Source organism: Dichotomopilus funicola (genome assembly GCF_033296635.1).
Source record: "Dichotomopilus funicola strain CBS 141.50 unplaced genomic scaffold C8A04scaffold_3, whole genome shotgun sequence".
Classification (NCBI taxonomy): Eukaryota; Fungi; Ascomycota; class Sordariomycetes; order Sordariales; family Chaetomiaceae; genus Dichotomopilus; species Dichotomopilus funicola.
Window position 1 is genome coordinate 631,836 of NW_026944024.1, and position 14,607 is coordinate 646,442.

At 56.9% G+C, this 14,607-nt stretch overlaps 3 protein-coding genes across 3 annotated transcripts; 2 read left to right on the forward strand and 1 right to left on the reverse strand.

Moving 5' to 3' along the window:
• Positions 1–519: 519 nt before the first annotated feature.
• Positions 520–2,976, forward strand: C8A04DRAFT_24693 (uncharacterized protein; the record flags this gene model as incomplete). The annotated part of the gene is made up of 10 exons (XM_062779265.1): positions 520–811; positions 903–1,082; positions 1,186–1,474; positions 1,534–1,625; positions 1,673–1,743; positions 1,800–2,530; positions 2,587–2,630; positions 2,684–2,730; positions 2,786–2,915; positions 2,966–2,976. The coding sequence occupies 10 exons, from the start codon at positions 520–522 to the stop codon at positions 2,974–2,976; spliced, it is 1,887 nt and encodes a 628-aa protein (XP_062640814.1).
• Positions 2,977–4,201: 1,225 nt separating this feature from the next.
• C8A04DRAFT_9069 (uncharacterized protein) lies at positions 4,202–9,604 on the forward strand (the record flags this gene model as incomplete). Its single annotated transcript, XM_062785343.1, has 4 exons — positions 4,202–8,744; positions 8,784–8,864; positions 8,946–9,143; positions 9,348–9,604. The coding sequence occupies 4 exons, from the start codon at positions 4,202–4,204 to the stop codon at positions 9,602–9,604; spliced, it is 5,079 nt and encodes a 1,692-aa protein (XP_062640815.1).
• A 2,101-nt stretch (positions 9,605–11,705) lies between these two features.
• C8A04DRAFT_24695 (uncharacterized protein) lies at positions 11,706–14,153 on the reverse strand (the record flags this gene model as incomplete). The annotated part of the gene is made up of 3 exons (XM_062779266.1): positions 11,706–13,552; positions 13,603–14,032; positions 14,088–14,153. The coding sequence occupies 3 exons, from the start codon at positions 14,151–14,153 to the stop codon at positions 11,706–11,708; spliced, it is 2,343 nt and encodes a 780-aa protein (XP_062640816.1).
• Between the last annotated feature and the right edge of the window lie 454 nt (positions 14,154–14,607).

Genomic DNA, 14,607 nt, shown 5'->3' on the forward strand with positions numbered 1-14,607 from the left:
GAGGATGTGTTGAAATATCGGGATTATAGTAATGTTTAGAATATAGAACAAAACCTCACGGCGGGCGTGTTAAATTACCTGGATCCTTCCATGCTGTCTCGTTATTTGTGAGTAATTGTCGTTGCAAGGGCGTAAAGGGGTGCTTCTGGGGGTGTTGGACGAACGAGTCATCCACGCAGTAACGGTAAAGGGGCAGAATGTCTGGCTGTAGGGTTGGTTGGCCGTAGGGTTGGGGTTAGGGATAAACCTGTGCCTCCTGACTTTGACCTGCCCCACCTTGCACTGTTTGCTGTGACTCAATTGTCGACTCGAAAAAAATAACCCCGCTGTGGGGTTCTTGGTTTTAATTCACGAGGTGCCCTGCTCTTCTTGGGATTTCGGCAAAACGAAAACCAAACTTTTTACTTCCCCGTTTCCGGAGGGAGCAGAATTGTACCCGGTGTTTGACTCACCACTCTAACTAACTCCATTGGCCCCCGGCCCTTTCGAATTTCCGACGAAAATCTCCCAAGAACAACGATGGCCGACTCCACGAACCCCGCGGCCGCAGCGGCCACACCCGCACCCCCCACCGAAGAAGTCGCCAACCTGCACCTGGACGAAGTCACCGGCGAGCGGGTATCCAAGACGGAGCTGAAGAAGCGGCAGAAGGCGCGGCAGAAGGAGGCCGAGAAGGCGGCTAAGGCGGCTGCTGCCCCGCCCAAGCCGGCTGGCAGCGGCTCGGGCAAGCCGAAGGGTGCGGCGGGGGAGGAGGAGAAGGATTTGAATCCGAATCAGTATTATGAGATTCGGACTAGGCATGTTAATGAGTGTATGTTTTGTTTTTCTCTTTCCCTTTTCTTGGGTTGTTGGGAGGGAGGGAGGGGGGAGTGGGTGGTTGGGTTGGGGCTAACAGGTTGTAGTGCTGAAGAACCCCGAGACGAACCCGTACCCGCACAAGTTCCAGGTTACGTATGATGATTCCAAGTTTACGGAGGAGTTTGGACATCTCAAGTCGGGCGAGACGGCGGAGGATAAGGAGATTCGGATTGCGGGCCGGATTTATAACAAGCGGGCGAGCGGGTCTAAGTTGATCTTTTACGGTATGCCCTTCCTTCCCTGAGAACGACATCCGTCTCCCTACCGCCTAGCGAGGTAGAGAGACTGTTGAGAAAGAGGCGGAAGACTGACGTTCTCTGTTCCTAGACCTCCGCACATCAGCCGACACAGTCAGCATCGGCACGCACCTGCAAGTGGTCTGCCAAGCGCAGCTGGTCAAGGAGGGCGCGGTGTCGTTCGAGAAGCAGCACGAGAACATCCGCCGCGGCGATGTCATTGGCATTGTCGGGTATGCGGGCCGCACGAATCCCAAGAACCGCGTCGCGGAGGGCAAGGAGGGCGAGCTGTCGATCTTTGCGACGGAGATTACGCTGCTGAGCCCGTGTTTGCATATGCTGCCCAGTGTGCGGTTCCCGTTTTCGGATGGGGAGCAGAGGTATGTTTTTGCTTGGGGGGTTACTTTGAGAGGCTGTGACAGTTGTTGACGGTGGTTAGGGCTCGTATGCGGTATCTGGATTTGCTGTGGAACGACAAGAGCCGTGAGGTGTTGTGGCAGCGCAGCCGGATGGTGCGCTTCATTCGTGACTGTGAGTTGGACTGTCCCCGAGGGAAAGTTCATAACTGACGCGTGTAGTTTTCCATGAGCGCCGGTTCATCGAGGTGGAGACCCCGATGATGCACGCTATCGCGGGTGGTGCTACTGCTGTGAGTTTACTCGACTTGCCCAAGGGAGAGGGAGCCAACTTGGACTAACTTGATAGCTCCCCTTCGTCACCCACCACAACGACCTAGACATCGACATGTACATGCGCGTGGCCCCTGAGCTGTTCCTCAAGAAGATGATTGTGGGCCAGTTCCACAAGGTGTTCGAGCTCGGCAAGAACTTCCGCAACGAAGGCGTCGACCTGACGCACAACCCTGAATTCACATCCTGCGAGTTCTACTGGGCGTACGCCGACGTCTACGACGTGATGAACCTGACGGAGGAACTCGTGTCGTCGCTGGTGAAGGAGCTGACGGGCTCGTACAAGACGACGTTCACGACGCAGCACGGCGAGACGTACAACGTCAACTGGGAGGCGCCGTGGCGCCGGGTGGAGATGATCCCGGAGCTGGAGAAGGCCACGGGCGAGAAGTTCCCGCCGTACGAGGAGCTGCACACGGACGAGACGAACCAGTTCCTGAGGAATGTGTGCAAGAAGATGGGGGTCGAGTGCACGCCGCCGCTGACCAACGCGCGCATGATTGACAAGCTCACGGGCGAGTTCATCGAGAGCACCTGCGTCAACCCGACGTTTATTCTGGAGCACCCGCAGATGATGAGCCCGCTTGCCAAGTACCATCGGTCCAAGAGAGGTCTCTGCGAGCGTTTCGAGGCGTTTGTGTGCAAGAAGGAGATTGCCAACGCGTACACCGAGTTGAACAACCCGTTCGACCAGCGACTGCGGTTTGAGGAGCAGGCGCGCCAGAAGGACCAGGGTGATGACGAGGCGTATGTTTTTGCCCCATACAACGAGGCGAGATGACAGCGAGACTAACGTGACGCAGCCAACTTGTCGACGAGAGTTTCCTGAACGCGCTCGAATACGGCCGTACGTTCCCTTAGCTACTGACCTATCGAAGAGTTGTGACTGACTGGTTTTAGTTCCCCCGACTGGTGGCTGGGGTCTCGGTATCGACCGTCTTGCTATGGTAAGTCCATCCATCCTCAATGGCAATGAGTCGGACATCGAACTAACAGAGGTAGTTCATCACCAACAACTACTCGATCCGCGAGGTGCTTGCGTTCCCGTTCCTGCGGGAGGAGAACAAGGGCACCAAGGAGAAGTTTGCGGCGGAGGTGGTGGATGTGCAGCCGCTTCCGGAGGAGGGCATCCGTAGGTGATTTCTTCCGAGGGTTTGAGGTTCTTACGCTGACGTTTTGTAGCCCACAAATAGATCATCTCGCAAGAAAAGATGAGGATAGGCCAGATGTTAGGTCATGAAAATGAAGCGAGAGGGATATCCGACGAGACGAATTCTCTCTAGACGGACTTCCGAGTCCGAGTGTTGTATCAGTTCAGCTAAGACACGAGAACCCTATCGATGTCAAGTTCTACACAGCGTATCGATATCTGAGTGACCCCCGAGTAAACAAACTCAATACACGTGTAGGTTCTGCCCGTCTGATTCGCGCCCTGGCGATATCTCGTGTCGTCCCTATGTTTGTGGCTATGCAGGTCTTGGTGGTGACGCGGCTTCACGGTATCCGGAATGGCCCACACGGATCCCCTGTTCCAGGCTGTTCGGAGCGGGTCAACGGCTCGGCGCTGGTGGGGCTCCTGCAAGCGAGAGCGAGGTCAGTTTCGAGTGGATTTGCATGGGATTACTCATTACAGGAGAAGAGGAGTTTCCACGGGGGGAAGAGAGGAACGACAATGGGGTTCCAAAGAAATGGAGGTGGTGAGCTTTTCACAACAGTAACAATGGATTTAGAGAAATTAGGAGACATGAAAAACAGATACGGAATACACCTGCTCGGATGCGGCGTTTGCGTGCGTGTCGGATCCGTACACATTGTCCTTGCAGAGCCAAGACGGAAGGAACGACGCCCCCAGGAGGTCGCTCTCTCGGAGATAATTCCCGATGAATTCCACCTGATTTTCTTTTTTCTCGGTTTCTCATCTTTCTATCTCGACGGACATCTCAACGTCCATTCCACTCGAGTTTGAGATGGATTGATTGTTTTTTTTTACCCACTGCATTTTGATTGCATCCGTTCTTTACGTATTGAACCCCACAACATCGCATCTCATCTTGCAGCGCATCTTGCAGCAATTCGGCGCTCAACAGAGCACTTGCAGCGGTACGACCCGAGACAATCGCCAGGCTAAAAACCCTGAACCGCGTGGAAGCGCCGATCGCGCCGCGTTGGGTGGTTTAAAGATTTGGTAACCCGGGTCTATTATACTCTTATACGGATATATTACTTTGTTGTACTGGACCCCCTCCGGATTGGATTCGATTGGATTGTCCTGTATCCGACCGACGTCTGACGTCTGACGTCGTCGACCGGCCCCGGTCCTTCCGGTCTTCCCGGCCTCGACATCCCCGGTTCCGACCTCCCTCAACCACCGACTCGTTTCTCCTGCTTGCGCAGGAGAAACACAAAAAAGAAACAAACATGCTCCTCCACCAAACCATCACCCTCACCCTCAAAAACCTCCGTCTCCTCCTGATCCGCCACCCCCTGGCCACCACCCTGCGCGCCCTCATCCTCCCCATCATCATAACCGCCTTCCTCTCCTTCGCCCGCAACCTCTTCGTCCCCGCCGCCCGTTTCGGCATCACCTCCCCCGCGCACCCCGTGCGATCTCTCGCTGATGCGTTGAGTATTGCTGGGCCGGGTAGTGGGAGGGAGAATGTGGTTTTTGTGGATGGGGGGATGAAGGGGGGCGAGGTGGAGAAGGTGATTGGGGAGTTGGTACGGCAGGTGGAGGGCGTGGAGGGGGTGAAGGCGTGGAGGGTGGATTCGGAGGAGGAGGTGGCGGGGGTTTGTAGGGCCAGTTTGAGGGGGGTTACGGGGTGTTTTGGGGCGGTGGTTTTTCATGGGTCGCCTGATGAGGGATCACAGGGGGGAGTGTGGAATTATACGTTGAAGATGGATGCGTCGTTGGGGGTGGGAAAGATTGATGTGGAGAGTGATCGGAATGATGCGCAGGTTTATTTGTTGCCTTTGCAGCGGGCTGTGGATCGGGCGATATCAAGGTATTCTGCTTCTGCGGGAGAGGGAAATGGTGGGAGTGGAAGTGGGATGACGCCGCTGGGGGATGATGAAGAGGAGTACCCGTTCACATCGCTGACGGTGGAGGAACGGGCGGACCGGGTGCGGGTGATATACCAGAGCATGGTGATGAACTTTCTCGGCGTCACCTTCGTGGTGGCCGTCGTGGGCATCGCCTACCACCTAGCCGGGTTCATGGCCACGGAGCGCGAGTCCGGCATGGCCACGCTGATCGAGGCCATGACAGCCCCCGCGCAGGGAATTGGCGCGTGGAAACCCCAGGCCGCTCGACTGCTGGCCTACCACCTGTCCTTCTCCGCCGTGTACCTCCCCGGGTGGGTGGTATCGGCGCTGATCCTGTGGTCGGGGGTATTCGCGCACACGAACGCGGCGGTGCTGGTGTTGTATTTTGTGTTGTCTGGCCTGGCGATGGGGTCGATGGCGATGCTGGGGGCGTCGTTTTTCCGCAAGTCGCAGTTGAGTGGTGTGTTGGTGACGATTGTGTGTCTGCTGCTGGCGATTATTGCGCAGACCATCAGCTGGCCGAAGACGGGGGCCGTGGTGGCGCTGAGTTTGTTGTTTGCGCCGTGCAACTTTACGTATTTTATCTCGTTGCTGGCGCGCTGGGAGCAGCAGCAGTGGCCGGCGGACTTGGCGGTGTCGCCGCCGAATAGTCCTTGGTCGTTACCGGGGGTGGTGTTTTTTGTGTTTTTGGGGGCGCAGGTGGTGGTGTACCCGGTGTTGGCGGCGTTTGTTGAGCGGTGGTTGCATGGGAGTGCGTCGGGACGAACTGTCATGGAGCAGGCGCACGAACATGAACCTGAGCAGGGGGAAGGCGATTATGCGGTCAAACTGGACGAGTTCACCAAGATCTACCCACCCAGTCTAGGCCAGCGGCTGCTATCCCGTCTCTTCTCTCTCTTCTCCCGGTCCTCCTCATACCAACCCACACCACCTGTGGTAGCCGTCGACAAACTCACCCTGCAAGCCCCCCGCGGCCAGATCGTCGCCCTCCTCGGCGCCAACGGCAGCGGCAAGAGCACAACCCTCGACACCATCGCCGGCATCAACCGAGCCACCAGCGGCCGCATCACCGTCAACAGCACGGGCGGCCTAGGCATCGCCCCGCAGAAAAACGTCCTCTGGGACGAACTCACAGTCACCGAACACCTGCGCATCTTCACTCAGCTCAAAACCCCGCCCCAAGCCCGCAAGAGCAAGGCCACCACAGAACAAGACATCCTCTCCCTCGTCGAAGCCATCGACCTCACCCCGAAAGCCCACGCCCTCAGCAAGACCCTCTCAGGCGGGCAAAAGCGCAAACTCCAGCTCGGCATGATGCTCGCGGGCGGAAGCGCAGTCTGCTGCGTGGATGAAGTCTCGAGTGGGCTGGACCCGCTGAGCAGGCGCAAGATCTGGGATATTTTGTTGGCGGAACGGGGCAAGCGCACGATGGTGCTGACGACGCATTTTTTGGATGAGGCGGATTTATTGGCGGATTCGATTGCGGTGTTGTCGAGGGGGAGGTTGAGAGCTGTGGGGACGTCGGCGGAGTTGAAGGGGAGGTTTGGTGGGGGGTATCGGATTTGGGTGAACCGTCTTGATCATGACAACAACAACAATATCGACCGAGATTCGGGTGAGATTCCGGAGATTCAAGACGAGATACCCAAGGGTGTTCGGACGAGAATGGAGGGTGAAGAGACGGTGTATGTGGCCGACTCGTCGGATCAGGCGGCTGGTGTGATTCGCGCGTTAGAGACTGCTGGGATTGCGGATTATCGCGTGTCTGGCCCGACGATGGAGGATGTGTTTCTGCAGTTGGCTGAGGAGGCCCGGGTTGAGATGGATAAGGAAACGGCGTCAGAGAAAGAAACCGAGTCGGAAAGAGAAAAGGGGGACACCGAAAAAGACAAAGGAGTCGAGCTCACCTCTGGCCGACCCCTTGGCTTCTGGCGCCAGGTGTGGGTGCTCTTCAACAAACGCTGTGTCGTGTTCCGCCGCCAGTCCTTCCCCTCGCTCGCGGCCTTTGTCATCCCCATCGTGGCCGCCGGCCTGGTGATGCTGTTTGTGCGCAACCAGCCCGCCCTGGGGTGTGCCCCGTCCGAGCAGTCCTCGCAGCGCCCGGCTGTCAGTCTGAGCAACCTGTTTGACAACGACTTTGAGCTGTTCCTCGTTGGGGGGCCGCCGGATAAGTTCTCCGAGGAGAATTTACTCCGATTGTTTGGCCCACTGTACTCGGGCGCTTCCAACAAACTCTCGGCTCGCGCTACTACCCCGACAGACCTCTTCAAGAATCTTACGCTGGTGGATAGTCTGTCCGACTTCCACGATGCCGTCGTCCACTACCGCAAAAACATCACCCCCGCGGCCCTCTGGCTCGGCGACGCCCACTCCCCGCCGACCCTCGCCTACCAGTCCGGCACCGGCGCCGAGATGCTCAACGCCTGGTTCGGCCAGTGGGCTCTCGACATGCTGCGCACCAACGCCTCCATCGCCGCGTCTTATGCCGTCTTCGACACCCCCTGGGCCCCGGACGCCGGCAAATCCCTGCAGCTGCTGGTGTACATCTCGCTGGCTCTCAGCGCGGCCACGGCCTTCTTCTCGCTGTACCCGACCCGTGAGCGGCACACCCGGGTGCGTGCGCTGCAGTATTCCAACGGGGCCAGGCCGTTTCCGCTGTGGCTGGCTTACACGGGGTTTGACTTTTTTGTCGTCGTCCTGCCATCGGCAGTCGTCGCTATCGCCCTGCTCGCCGGCCTGGCACCGGGCCTGTGGTACCACGTCGGCTACGTCTTCCTCATCTGGATCCTCTTCGGTCTCGCCTCAGTTCTACTGGCGTACAACGTCTCCCTCGTCGCTCCCAACCAGCTCTCGGCCTACGCCATCACCGCCGCGGGCCAGGTCATCGCCATGCTGCTGTACCTGATCGCCTACCTGTGTGTCATCCTGTACGCCCCCGTCCACCGCATCGACAGTTTGCTGGTCGTCGTGCACTTTGTCGTGTCCGTGATAGCGCCTATCACGTCGGTTGTGCGTGCGCTGTTTGTCGCGCTGAATCTGTTTTCGACGGCTTGCGACGACCGTGTGCTGTCGGCCAACCCGGGGGGGATGTTGTTGTACGGCGGACCGGTGGTGTATCTCATTGTGCAGACTCTACTGCTTTTTGTCTTGCTAGTCTGGGCTGAAGGCGGGTTCCGTCTCCAGCGGTCGTCTCGTCATTCCCCGGAACAAGACGAAGAAGACGCCACAGCTCCTACGAGTCCGGACGACAACGACGGCCTCCGCGTCGTAAACCTAACCAAAACCTTTGGCTCCCACACCGCCGTCGACCACGTCTCTTTCACCGTCCCCCGCGGCCAGGTTTTCGCCCTCCTCGGCCCCAACGGCGCAGGCAAATCCACCACCATCTCCATGATCCGCGGCGACCTCTCCCCGTCCAAGTCCCAGTCTTCGGGCACACATAATCACAAAAAACAAAAAGGCGACATATACATAAACACCCACTCCATCACCCACTCCCCCCCCCTCGCCCGCTCCCACCTAGGCGTCTGCCCCCAATTCGACGCCCTCGACCCCCTGTCCGTAACCGAACACCTGCACTTCTACGCCCACATCCGCGGTCTCCCCCCTGCTTCCGTCCCTGCCAACATCGTCTCTGTCCTCCGCGCTGTCGGACTGACTCCCTTCCGCGAGCGGTTGGCACATACCCTGTCGGGGGGGAATAAGAGGAAGTTATCGCTGGCGATTGCGTTGTTGGGAAACCCGGCGGTGCTGGTGTTGGATGAGCCTAGTTCGGGGTTGGATGCTGCGGCGAAGAGGGTTATGTGGAGGACTTTGAGGGGGCAGGTGAATGGTGAGGGGGTTGGTGAAGGGGCTGGGGGGAGGGGGAGGAGTGTGTTGTTGACTACGCATAGTATGGAGGAGGCGGATGCTTTGGCTGGTGGTGCGGGGAGTTACTCTGCTGCAGCACAAGGGAAAGGGAAGGGGAAGGTGGGGATTTTGGCCGGGAGGATGTTGGCTGTTGGGGGGGTGGAGGAGTTACGGTCGCGGTATGGGGGAGGTGGTAACCGTTCTCAAGGGGGGAGTGGCCAGGGGGGGACTGCCCAAGGGGAGAAGGGGGAGAAAGGGGAAGGGAGAAAAGGGGAGAGGGTGTATGTACACCTGGTGTGTAAGGGAGCGCCGCGGACGAGTGAGGAAGAGGTGGCGAGGGTGAAAGAGTGGGTGTTGGCGGTGTGGCCGGGGGCAGAGGTCGAGGAGAAGACGTATCATGGGCAGATGCGGTTTTGGGTGGATGCCGGCCCGGGTCCTGCTACTGGTACTGGTACTGGTACTGATACTGGTACTGGTACTGGTACTGATACTGGTATTGAGAAAATGACGGGTGCGGCGGGATTGTTGTCGACTGTATCAGGGCTGGGATCAGGTTCGCACGGAGACTCGCCAGCAGCGACACTAACAAACCCAACCCCCGACCCCATCTCAGAGTCATCATCTCGCCCAGGCTCATCACCACAGCCAAAAGCAATCACAGCCACAGCCACAGGGTCCGACACAGAAACAGACACGATGGCACCCTCAGCTGCAGAGGAGATACAAGGGGGGCCAAAGACGACAAAAACAAGCATAGGCCCCATCGTCCTCCTACTCGAAGCAAACAAACACCGTCTCGGTATCGAACACTACAGTGTCAGTCCGGCTACGCTGGACCAGGTGTTTTTGACGGTCGTCGGGGAACATAATGTGCGTGAGGAGGGGTATCAGGAGGTGAAGAAGAGGGGGTGGTGGAGGTGGAGGAGATAGATAAGGGGGGACGGATAGGGGTACGGATAGGGGGGTGGATAGGGAGAGATAGATAAAGATGAGAGGGGGGGATGGATATATCTAACTGTGATTTCGGGGTAAATAGTGGGATGGAGACGGTGGAAGTGGATTGGTTGACGGAGTAGAAGGCGAGGGGAGTCCTGTTTTATTTGCAGTGTTGAAAAGATATATACGGGTGCATGGGGGTCGTGGATATTTTCTATGTATACCTTTTTTTTGAACTTAAGGGCAGGTATATACAGTCATTAGACATAGATGTATATTTCTCGCGTTGCTCCAAATATGTCATCTTTTCCCTTGTGTCACAGTATAACGCGTGTTTATTCTCGCAGTACAAGACAATGAGTGGTCTTTGACACATCTGAATTTATCTCATCGTCCTTGAGATTATTTTCCAAGTTAAGGGAAGTGAATTATTACCTGCCAGCCTAGTTGCTCCCCTCTTAACTATGGCTGTCAGGGCCCTACTTCAGATAGTTAGTTCGTAGCCTGCCTTTTGCCCATCACCAGAGGCTGGAGAAGGGCATCTGGAATTTGAAGTTCTTTGTACCAACGGGCTGTTCCTCAGGTCAACCGCCTTATCCTTCGTTATGCCCGCTCCCCATGGCCACCAAGGGGTCAAGGCTGATCAGATCGTGACCTTGTGAGTTGGTGTTCACCAGCCCCCACCAAAACCTCAATTCTCCAAAGATCTACAGCACACGGTTGACTCTCGGTTTGAGGAGATCAGGCATCAACATCGGTGATGCAGCAGACACGGAAGGAAAAAGGGTCCGTTGCCAAAAGGAAGGCTGTGTTGCGCCTGGAAAGAGGTTTTCTCGCTCTCGTTCTCTTTGGATGACCTTCCACTTATAGACATGATTGAGCTTCTCATTATCACAGACAGCAGAGCAAGAAAGAAGGAGTATCATCAAAACATAAAAATACAGGACCGCAATATCTAATATATGTAGCAACCATTGCTGTTACCGCGCCTTCAAGGACATGGGGGTTAGAAAAGTCCCCCACTAGATATCCCCTTTGTCGTCCTCCACACCTGCTCGATTAGGTTGAGATCCGGACTGTGCATGTAATGTCATGTGAGTGTGGAAGAACCCAATCGCATAGATATCTCCTCAAGCCCTTCATTTCCTCGTCTTTTTCACCTACCGCGGGGTGCATTCGGGGGTTCTCTTGGATACAAAGTCACGCGACAGTAGTCTGGTTGGAGGCTTCCTTCGAGGGCCCGGTATAGCTAGCTATTTGCAGTATGAACCTTAGGGCTAGATCCGGTTGTAATGGGCTATGATCACCGACGGCACCTGGCGTGCGTTGACCTTACCAATCCGAGTGCAGCACACCGGATGCAATATCCGTAGCTTCACCGCATCAAAGATGTTAGGGACAAATCCGGACTAGAGCATACCGTACGATTATGCTGTACTGTATGTACAATACCACAGCGATCATATCACATCACGCGAACTGGAGCTATCAACATGAAGGCATGTATGTACACACGATGCCTGATCAGGGCCTCACACCGAACGACACGACATGGGTGAAGAATTCAACCTCATCATTTAATCACCCGACCTTAAGCCAGTCAGTTCGCCTCCAACCTCAACCTATCTCAAACAAACAAACCCACACCAAACAAAACAAACCCCCACACCCCGAAAATTCCTAAAGAAGCCTTCCAAATCCCGCTCCTTCTCTATCTATCCGTCGTCCAGTTCTCCGACAGACAGAAGAACGAACGACATAAAACGCAGAAATAAAACAGGATAATAAACAACCCGCTCACCATAATAAAGATATGTAAACAATCCATCCACCCATCATCCAAGTCATGATGCGAATGGAAGTGAATTTATGTACAGCCACAACAACAACAACAACACAACATCCCAAGATATAAACATGCCAACATCACGCCAACAACTACAACACGTGGGCGTTATCAGAATCCCATCGAAATCCCATTGAAATCCTGTCAAAATCACCACCCACACATTCACCCACCATAACAGCATAAATCCCGCCTATCTACAACGCTTCCCCGCCCGATACAAACAACCAACCAACCAAACACAAAAAACTAATACCTCCCCCCCCTTTCCACATCCCTCTCCCACCCCCCCGCACTCCCATCACCCCCATGCCCATCCCCATTCCCATCATCATCCCAATACCCATTCCCCCTCGCCGGCGCCCCCCTCGAATAACCCCCCGCCGACCCCGGACCCGGATCCGGACCCGGGTTCATCGGCCCCGGTGTCCCCCGCCTCTGCTGACTGGATCCACTGGTACCACTGTATTCACTCAACACGTCCGCCTGGTCATCATACTCGCTTCCTTGTGCCTGTGTTTCCCGCGGCCCCTGCCTAGGTGCGTTGACCATATTCCGCAGCGAGCTGTTACTAGCGCTCGGGGTGTGATACGGCGAGTTATACGCCCGGAACGGGGATTGTTGTTGTTGGCGACTTGGAGGGGGCATGCCTCTTTGTGACCCGCTGTGGGATGACGGCATAGGCTGGGTCATGGACCGAGGTGGGGGGTGGTAAGGCTGTGGGGGTCCCCGTTGGGGGTAGGCATTGGTGGCGCTGCGGATGGGATAGCCGTCTGGGCCGACGCCACCGGGGCCGCGCGGGGACATGGGGTTGCTGCGGAAGGTGGTGGTTGACGGGGCGGGACTAGCGCGCCCGCTGGCTTGGTCGTCGAAGGGGGGCCTGTCGGGCGGGTAGGGTAGGTTGTTGGGGTTGGCGCTGTTGGCGGAGAAGAGGGATCGGTTGTCGGGGTGGGGTGATCGTGTGTCGACGCGGAGAGGCATCCGGCCGTCTCCTGAGTAGGGTTGTCTGTCGTCGGAGTAATGAGATCTCGCGTCGTCAATCCGGTTGTCTGAGTAATGAGACCTGTCGTCGTCGTGTATCCTGTTATCCGAGTAATGGGATTGGTCGTCGTACTGCGGCATCCTGTTGTCTGAGGGATACGGCAGCGTCGATTGGTTGCGGGGGCCAGGTCCCTGGCTACTGAAGGACCCGGGCGACAAGACAGACGGCGGGAGCGAAGGCACGGGTTCCGAGGTGAAATTCGCCGGGCTCGCGGTGTAGCCCCGTAGCGATGAACCGTTCGACGGCATCCGTGCCATCTGCGGGCCGGGGCCGTAGCTCCGGTTGGTGGACGACGTTGCGGGCCGCGCTGGCGGGTACCCGTTCAGGTCCAGCGGCGGCAGGCTCGGGGTGGACGCATCAGGGGACGCCATGCCCATCCCGGCCGCGCCGCCCAGTAGAGACGCATCGGACGAGTACTGGCTTGTCGCGGTCGTGCGGGTGTCGGTCCGCAAGGGCATGCCCGGCCGGCGACCGAGGCTGTTCATCTCGATACTGCCTGGCGTGCTCGGGCGCGAAGGCTTCTCGGCGAATGTGGCAAACGTGTCGGCCCGGTTTAGCGTGGGCATCTCGGAGAGGTTGTCGTCGCCGAGCACAGGGATGGATGGCTTCATCGTCATCGGCCGTTCGCCACCGCCCTTCTTGGCCGCCTTAAGCTCCGCCTTCTTGCGTTTCCGCTCCTCTTCCGCCATCGCCTTCTCAATCTTCTTAGCCACGATCTGCCGCAGCCGCTTGTTGACCTTGCGCTCGCAGAAGCCCGTCAGGCCGCCGTCTTCGCGCGGGATGTAGCTCCACAGGAAGAAGACGAAGAACAGGGCCGCCAGCAGCAGCGACAAGAACGAAAAAATCCAGATGATGAGAGTGAACACCATGCCGGACAAGACAACCACCTGGCGCGGCTCCTCTTCCGCCATGATCCGGATTTTGTCGAAGAAGTCGGACACGGACGATTCAAAGTTTTTGTCGTGAACATTGATTTTTCCAGCGTACACCGAGTACAGCGTCAACGCATTGACGACCTGGCGAGGCCCGGAGCAGAGCAGGGTACGGATCCAAGCTGCTGCTGTTAGCTACTGTTTTGAAGATTATCATGCCCGGGGGACTCACATTGAAAGCTGAAGAAGCTAAACAGGGCGATGTACTCCGCCCCCTTCTTACTCTTGGTGAGTTCCGCAAAAACCAGGAATCGCTTCCACCCGCGGCCCTCTCCCATCCGGATACTCTCCAGGCGCGCAGCTAAGCTGTCAAGAAAGCATTCCGCCACACTGCCACGGCGCATGATGGTGATGGCACGGAAGTATTCATACGCCAAGTTCGCAAAGGACAGCAGGATACAGACGGTAAAGATCCATTTCGAGATGTCGAAGTCGATGATTTGGGATGGTTCGATCGAGCCGGACCATTTGTTGAAGGCGAGCAGTTGGTAGGCCGTGAAGATATCGACGCCGTAAACAGCGAGCGAGATGAAGAGCGAAAACCAGAGATAGCCGTAGGCAAATGGTGACAAGAACGAGCCGGCCTTGAAATCATTGAGGCTCTGGAAAACAATGGTTAGCTGGGGTTATACACCAAGCCGTCTTTCCGAAACTCACGATGAAATCCCATTTCTGCTCGGGGTTGACTTGGACGTCACGACGGCGGTGACTGAGGAAACCCATCGTATGGACAACGCGAGCCAGGCGCGTACGGGCTAGCCGGATCTAAAGGAGGGTAATCGACACGGTCGAGAAGGGAGATGAAGCTGAGGTCGCAGACACAATCGATGTGTCCTCGCGGGGGTATCGTACAACAAGAAAAGAAAACTGAAGCGCGGTGATCAGAAACCGCACCGCGTACAGCACAAGTCGCTCCTCGCCTGCGAAGATGGCGACTGTGCCTAGGGTCGTGATAGAGAGTGCAGCACGCTCCCAGACTCGGTCGCTGTTCAGGAGCGAAGAGAGGAAAGAACAAAAAGAGAGCGAAACGTCAGAAAGTGGGTCGAATTGGTCGGTTCGGAAAGGCCCAGCGGTGGCCTCAACAGTGCCCTCTCCTCGCTATCATCGCGATGACGGTATTGACCGGGGATCCGTGGTGGTGGAAAATAATGCGGGCGCCCGTGAAGCAGGGAGTGGT